The following is a 7,500-nucleotide window of genomic DNA, read 5'->3' as shown; positions in this document are numbered from 1 at the left end:
CACAGGCTTCTATCTTTGATTTGCAAGAGACCATATCCTCGAAAGATGAAGTTTTGAAGGATACCTATAGCTGAGAATCATCAGGCGTAAAAGTGATAGGATAAACCATTTGATCTTGCAATAGAGCAATAGAGCAATAGAGCATTGGTCGAGAACCGATCCCTGAGGGACACCATAGACTAAATTTTAAACATCAAGAAATACCATCATTGACTTAAACAAACTGGGTACGGTCAGATAAGTAGGAATAGATCAAGCCAAGTGCCATTTCACAAATGCCGAAACGAATTGACAATCTTGAACACAACAACCTATGATCGACAGTATCTAACGCCGATGAGAGATCCAACAACACCAGGATAACAGATCTTCTGTTATCAATTGAAAGAGAAATGTCGTTGTATACAATTTAAATTGATCAGTTTATCCATTTAAAAATGGGCCAATCACAAGGCAACGCAAATATATGCAGCCGACTTCAAGCGCGGGAAAATGTCTGCAAGCAAGCAAGTCACTTGCCTCTTTCTTAGTGATTGGCTCAGAATGTGGTGGGAGCGTAGATATGAAAAACTATGCAAAATCAATGGCAAGAGTGTTTTCGATGCATTTAAAAGCCGTTCATAGGAGCAAACAATGTGACGATTTTATGTTCGATTCAAAGGTTTTTGAAAAGTGGTCTCATGGAATATCAGAGTGAAACTCTTACCTCGCAGACCAGGCCTGCGATTAGTTAGGTCATTTCCGAGTTCATGTCTGTCTCCTCTTCAAGATCTGAATTGAATATCATCTCATTTTAAATTGTTCTGCTTTAATCACTTAGTGTCATATCGTGACCGAACACGTTTACAACGGAAATATGCGTAAAAGAATTACTTCATAGCGCTAAAAATAAAGATGAGAAATGACGCTGAACTAAGAGCGGGAATGAATAGGAACCTTAAAAAAGGACTGTTAAGTTACTCAAAAGAACGTCGTATTTGATTTTCTTGGGGGATGTCACACCCTACTGGAGCAAGAAATACATTCTTTGCCACAAACCACCAAGGGACACAATATCTTATTAAAAGATTGGATTCTATGCCAAAACGCAGAAATTGTGAAAACGTTTTATGAATTCCTATAAGGAAAATGTAAATAAGTAAGTCACAACACGCCGACAAAGCCTAAGTGTACAACCGCATTGTGAAGTGTAAGAACAATGGGCTGAAGATGCCATAATAATAATTCACCTTTATTTTCAAACGATCGCCGAGTGAAGCTCAATAGCGTAATCGTGGGGTCTTGCACAAATCAAATTAATACATATCAAATAATAGGTTGGGTTCTTGAGGGGAGGGGAAAACCGGAGTACCCGGAGAAAAACCTCTCGGTGCAGAGTAGAGAACCAACAAACTCAACCCACATTTCACACCGAGTCTGGGTATCGAACTCGGACCACATCTGTGGAGGCGAGAGTTCTCGCTGCTCTAAAAGCAGTGAGAACTCTCTTCTAATGTCATGTCCAGGCAAAATAAAAACCTCCTTTCAAGCCACAATCTCCAGTTTGCTGTCTCAAGGAAATCATGCCCTCGTTATTACTATTTTTCAACAATCATGGAAAATTACCGGCATTTTCTTGTAAGATAGAAATTATCATTGAAAGTCTCTAAAGCAATTGTAAACGTTCCTGTTTGGGGATTATTGCAACTTACTGATACATGAAGTAATCGTTTCGTCATCAATTTTCTTGGTAACCCTCCACTCCACTTCCAAAGGATAGCCTCTAGCTCTGCACTTCAGTTTGATATTTCTCCCCGCTATCCCGGCCTCCACGTTATTTCCACTTTCAAACCATGGCGCAACTAAAAATAAAACAAAATTCAGCTCAGTAATTTTCGAAAATAATAGACCTGTTGTGAATGAAGATTTAGCCAGCGAACGCAGACGTATTTCCGGCGGTCGTTGCGTTCGCAGGCTAGTGAAGATTTCGATTTGATCCGCGTCACAAAGATACTCGTCAGCGATGTCATTGTCAGCGGACTCCTCTTACAGATGAGAAAAGGAGTTTTCGCCACCCAACCCCATTTCAAAGTAATTTCCACTGAAAAGGTGTCCTTGGTGCTCCCTTCCCCAAGGGGATAAAAGCCACAAGCTGGCTAAGGACGTCTTTTCATCCTTCGCATCTATTTTTTGGTAGTTGCCTCATGGACTGCGTTAAGCTGTGCCACGTGGAAACCTCCTTCTCACGGATTGGGAACGGGGCTGGCCTCGTGTGAATCCATGTGGCTGGTCTCACTACGTTCTATACCCTTCTTTGCGATACCCACAAACTGAGTTTAACCTCAAACCTCAATCCAATGCTTACATTTGACAATGGTGCTATCCGACTCGTTAAGATCGAGGACTCTCCGGAGCTTCACAGCCAACATACAGGTGTAGTTGCCGGCGTTTCTGACCTGATCGGTAGTCACCTCAAGTGGCTTAAAGCCTAGTTTCGAAGACTTTTGATTGATTTGCATGCTGTATATCAACTTTCCGTCCTTAAACCATGCCATGTATCGCAGCTCAGCTTGGCTTCCTTTATGTGTAATGGAGCAAGAAATTGTGGCGCGCTCCCCGCGTCGAAGGACGGGAATTTTGGATGTCTCAATTCTTGGGATGTCTTTTCCTAATAACATAGAAGTAATTGCAAAGTTTGAGACATAAGAGTTTATGTTCAGTTAATTCGTCTTTAGAGTTACACTCTTTTGATCCTGCGCTCTGCATAAGCAGGGGTGAACCCAACAAGACGGGGCCGAAGTGATCATACCTTATGCACAGCACCTCTCGTTTAAACGATAAGTTACAGGAACTTAAATATGCAGTAAAAGATGGGACCGCGACCATCTTGGTCACCAGTTTTTTCTGCCCCTTCTGCTGTTTAAAATCCTTAAAGGAGAAAGGGAGTGGAATAAGAAGGGACAAATCTGTTAACCCATTCTCATTCTCGCACTCACATGTGCGATAAAAAGTCGAGTACCATCATGACAAAATGTGTGATAATAAAAGTGGCCTCGTGGTTGTGCAAACACTGTCTGATCCTCTATACCAACAGCATCTCTACTAACCCCATCTCTTTACTGACCGCTCGCCCAGTGTATTGTTCAGAACATCTGGTTTACCCGGCTTTAAAACAATAGACCCACCGCTAGTTAGTACTCGAACGCTTCTTAGACCATAAACCAAGAGAATGTGAGGTAAGAAAGTCAATCCTTCCGCCTTTTAGAATGCATGCATGCAGCGAAGGTTATTTTTAGCTGTCGTTCCCATGACCGCGTGGTCCGCTTTCACATTGAGGTAATTCCCTTGAAAATGACGCACTATCCAGATATTTGTCAAACTTGGCACAATTAATGTTTATACACAGTACATTGAAAATGCAATAAAAAGATGGGGTCACCGTGCTTGTATTCGCGCTGAATGCCCTTTAGTCTAAGTGTTTTTTTACTGCATTATGCGAGAAGCGTTCGAAACTTGATCAACCACAAAAAGTGTTCTCTTCATTAACAAAAACAACTAAATATTACTGAAAACTTGAGCCTACTTGCTTGTCCGAGCTATAATCTTACAGTAACATGCGATCAGGCCCATTTTTAGCTTCGCCCATATGTTCTCTTATGTCGTCGGTCGCTAAAATTGGGCCTGACCAAAATTCTCTTAAGAATTACGGACGGTGGGCCAAATTGTGGCCGACCAAACTCGTGATCTGATTGGCTGTTAAAAACGCCGGAAGTGAAAATGCCATCGTGATCGCGCGGAGCTCTCGCGAAGACCTCGAGACTAATACGCCATAAGTGTACGAAAAAATTTGCTGCCTTTTGTTCTTACAATGCTGTGGACGGTGGAACTTGATTTTATTTGTATAAATGGAGATATGCCATTTGAAACATCTCATAACTTGTCCAGAATAGGGTTTGAATCTCCGGAAAGAGTGAAATTAGCGATTCCGTTGTCGAGCTCTGTGGCCTTGTGGTTGAAAGTACTTTGGCACAAACTTCCCTGATGTTTTGAAAGCTAAATAGCTGGTTCTTTCAAATGGCAATGAAAGCCGATGCATATTGGTTTCCTGGATGAGACAAAGGACATATATATCAGCAGGAGGAGATGCTGATAAAATCGCAAGTTACACGAATGCATGTTTTGAACATCTGTGTATCGAGGATGCCTATATACCGAGCCAGGACTCGAGCCAGGATTCGAGCCAGGACTCTACAATATTTCACTTTCCCGCCATTTTCAACTCCTGCAAGTCACATGACTTATAAGAAGAGGCCGTGGTTGTAATCGTGGAAGGTAAGCTCGCTGTTGCTTCTCTATCTATTTTTGAGTTATTCCGTTACTTAAGTATGAAGGGTATAAAACAAATCATGTTGACATTGATGTTTATGTCTGCATCTTTTACTCTTGATTCTTGTCTGCAAGCCAGGGAATCATTAGTCAATAGTGTAGAAGGTATACGAAAGGGGCACCTTTTTAGTCAGAAATGGTATATTAATGGGTAAGGAGTTGGGACTAAACGCAGAGCCTCTCCTTATAAAACTGAGTGACCCCTTCTTTCCCTGTGGCGTCTTACAAGGCCAAAAAGGAAGTGGGCAACCATCCAATTCAAGTGGCAACTTTCAACGCTGACCTCCATCACCATTTGTAAAGATCGGCTCCCGTTACCGAACAAGTGCCGCGAAGGCCGGCCTGAGAGTGAAATGAACGATGGTTTTAAAAAAATGGAACACGAATTTCCGTCTGGAACATTCTATCGAGAAAAACAGGGCTACCTTTTGCAGATGTCCCGTTGTTTCCAGCTTGAGCGACCCAAAAAGGCATGTTCCACTCACTTTTCAAAGGAGTTTTTAGAAAACTATTGTCAATGGTAAACAACCGCAGTCTCGTTTTCCGGCCCATGAAGGGAAATTTTCCCTGTTTCCCTCTAGTTCGCCCAAACGAAGACCTACTATCTTCTTTCAATGTTTGCAAACAAACACATCAAAAATTGCCTGTTTTCTAACTTGTTCGTTATCCACATGTTTCAATATTCGGCGAAAGTGCTGGACAAATACAGAAATAGATCTTCACTCAAACGTTCCACCTGACTAGCCGGTAATATAAAGACCGCACATTCCCTATAAAAAAATTGAAGTCTCGGTCGACTCCGTATCGTGGAAATGTCATTAAACTCACCCTCGTAATCACTCATAATAAGTAAAAATTATTATTTCTATTTGTTCCTAAATTTATTATTTATTTATTATTTTTTCTTGCTGACAAAAAAAATTAGAAAAGTCCTAACTGGAGTCCTGGCTCGAGTCCTAGCTCGAAGTGCTACTTCCAAAACGAGAGCGAGTGTTTCATCGGGGTTAGACAATAAACTAGCGTGAATCTACCGTCCACGCGTGTATTGGTGTAATGGAAGTAAATTTGATTGGCCGATGAAGGACATGTCAATCAATCAAAAAAAGTGGGCGGAAGGAATTTCGAAGGGGAATTTGGTAAGGCTCTATTTTTCGTTTTCGCCAACCGTCCACATTACGTATCACGCGAAACTAAAATAGAGCCTGATCGCAGGTTAATCTGTCAGTAAAGTGATTTCAAATTGCTCAATCTTGCAAAAAAATTTGTAAGAAAATTGGACCGCTACATCATCACCTCACACTCAGTGTCTGGCTCCAAATGCACAAATGCAGTTTCACGTCATTTTGTATAAATACTACAACTTCTACTATCCAACTTTTTTTCTCCTTAAAAAACGTGTACCCATTACGAGTACAAAACACCATTAAAAAGGATGTGAGGGGGGATCACAGCGCTCGTTCAGGAGGAAATAAATATTCCTTGACAGGTTTAGCTTGGCGTCAATAAAAATCCGCCATGTTATGAATGTGCGCGAGATGATGCGCGCCCCAATGACGAAATAAATTATGCGCAGTAGGGTTGCGCAATGCAAAAACAGGGAATCACCTCAACTGGTCAGCAAGGAGTCGTCCTTGAAAGAAGCACGCAGCATGAACTAGAACTAAAAGCCGATTTTGAACATTTGTTATCGGAATAGGGCCAATTCACTCTCTTATAACTTGGATGATCTCGATCTCTCTTGTAGAGTGAAATTTAGTGATATTGTGTTGTTTTGGAACTACAGTAGTTTCGTTTTCGATATGGACAGAAAAGCGATCTTTCTACTTTTTTTCCAACACACGAGTGAATGGAAAGAACAGAGAACGATTTAGTCGCACTGAACGCTCTTTTAGAAATTCATGCGAGGTCGTAGGAGATGCAAAATTCAAATCAGCGCCGGCCGTCTATTCCGCGAGATGGTCATCGAATTCTCGTTCTTTTGCAAAAGTCTTAATCCACTTATCCCCGTATTGGAGTAGGAGTAAAAATAATTCTTACAAAAGAATGCACACTTAATAGTATGTACTGAGCTTTTTCTGGACTTACTTGGAATCACTGTGATATAAAAAATCATCGGATATTCCTTTTTGTCACCATTTGCAAATGCGCCGCATCTGTATCCACCATCGTGTTCCATTGTAACATTTCGAATGTGTAAGGTGACAAAGAGCTTATGTCCACTGTCTGCAAAGAAAACGTAAAGACAAAAGTATTTTTGCTCTACTGTTCGACAATATCTTCACCTCTCTTCTTTGACCCTTTAATTCCTACGATCGAAACGTTCATTCTGCCAACTAGTACCATAGAGGTCTTTATTGGGTAGGCATGAGAACCTGGTGTTATATCAAGATCACACCTCTTAAGCTGATAAAAATATTTATTCTGAAATGAATACCTGTCTGACTGACATTGAAACATTGAATTGAAATTGTGAAGAGAATTTACATACCAATCACTCCTTGGAGTCGAAGGGTTGAAGAGATACTCCATACACTGGCATAAAGTAATATGTAGATCTCATGAAAAGCACATATATATATCTCTATATTAAATTTTCAACCTCGGTTAATGCATTTCTAGTGCTCTGATTGGTTCAATCAATCTCGGTTTTCAGCTCATATACCTTAGTTTGACCTTATATCCCAACTGAATGCGCTAAGCGTTGCTAAGCTATTTTTTTTTTCGCCGTTAAGCGAAATTTCTCTCTGAAAAAAGCAAAAATCCATTCTGACGTTTGAAGTACGCGAAAAGGCAAGAAATGTTTTTGTGATGAGTCTGCATCTGTCTGACCACCCGGGTCCGCAGAGATTGGTTTTAGCTATTGCGGTATCCCTGTCCATGTATATATCTATTTGTATTTTCATTTTCTGTTGTCATTGAATTCTTGTAGTGTTTGGACAAAGCTAATAAATTAAATTAAAAAATTAAATTAAGGTATTACACAACATCGCATGTTCATCAAATTTCGCCCGGGTTTTCTCGTTTTTTATCGCACGTATTTCGCGCTTCTAAACTTTGGAGTTTAAGAATTTAATAAAACAATTATTCCATTCGCGCTTATTGGATATTAATCTGGTTATAGCCAATTGGACGCTA

General features: G+C 40.7%; 1 protein-coding gene across 4 annotated transcripts in view; it reads right to left on the bottom strand.

The window, feature by feature from the left end:
* The window catches only part of LOC138038338 (hemicentin-1-like), a 119,986-nt gene that overhangs the window by 17,352 nt on the left and 95,134 nt on the right, over positions 1–7,500 (bottom strand). For 3 of the 4 annotated variants that reach the window (XM_068884146.1, XM_068884144.1, XM_068884147.1), the window contains exons 3-5: positions 6,451–6,588; positions 2,345–2,647; positions 1,692–1,841 (exon numbers count right to left, since the gene is read on the bottom strand). The exons of the other annotated variant lie outside the window; for it this stretch is intronic. In XM_068884146.1, coding sequence (XP_068740247.1) covers positions 1,692–1,841; positions 2,345–2,647; positions 6,451–6,588 — 591 coding nt within the window. The remainder of the gene's footprint in view (positions 1–1,691; positions 1,842–2,344; positions 2,648–6,450; positions 6,589–7,500) is intronic. 4 annotated transcript variants of the gene reach the window in all.

The sequence above is a fragment of the Montipora capricornis genome, chromosome 2 (genome assembly GCF_036669925.1).
Source record: "Montipora capricornis isolate CH-2021 chromosome 2, ASM3666992v2, whole genome shotgun sequence".
Taxonomy (NCBI): domain Eukaryota; kingdom Metazoa; phylum Cnidaria; class Anthozoa; order Scleractinia; family Acroporidae; genus Montipora; species Montipora capricornis.
Note: the sequence above shows the minus strand (reverse complement) of the source record. Positions and strands in the feature narration are given on the sequence as shown.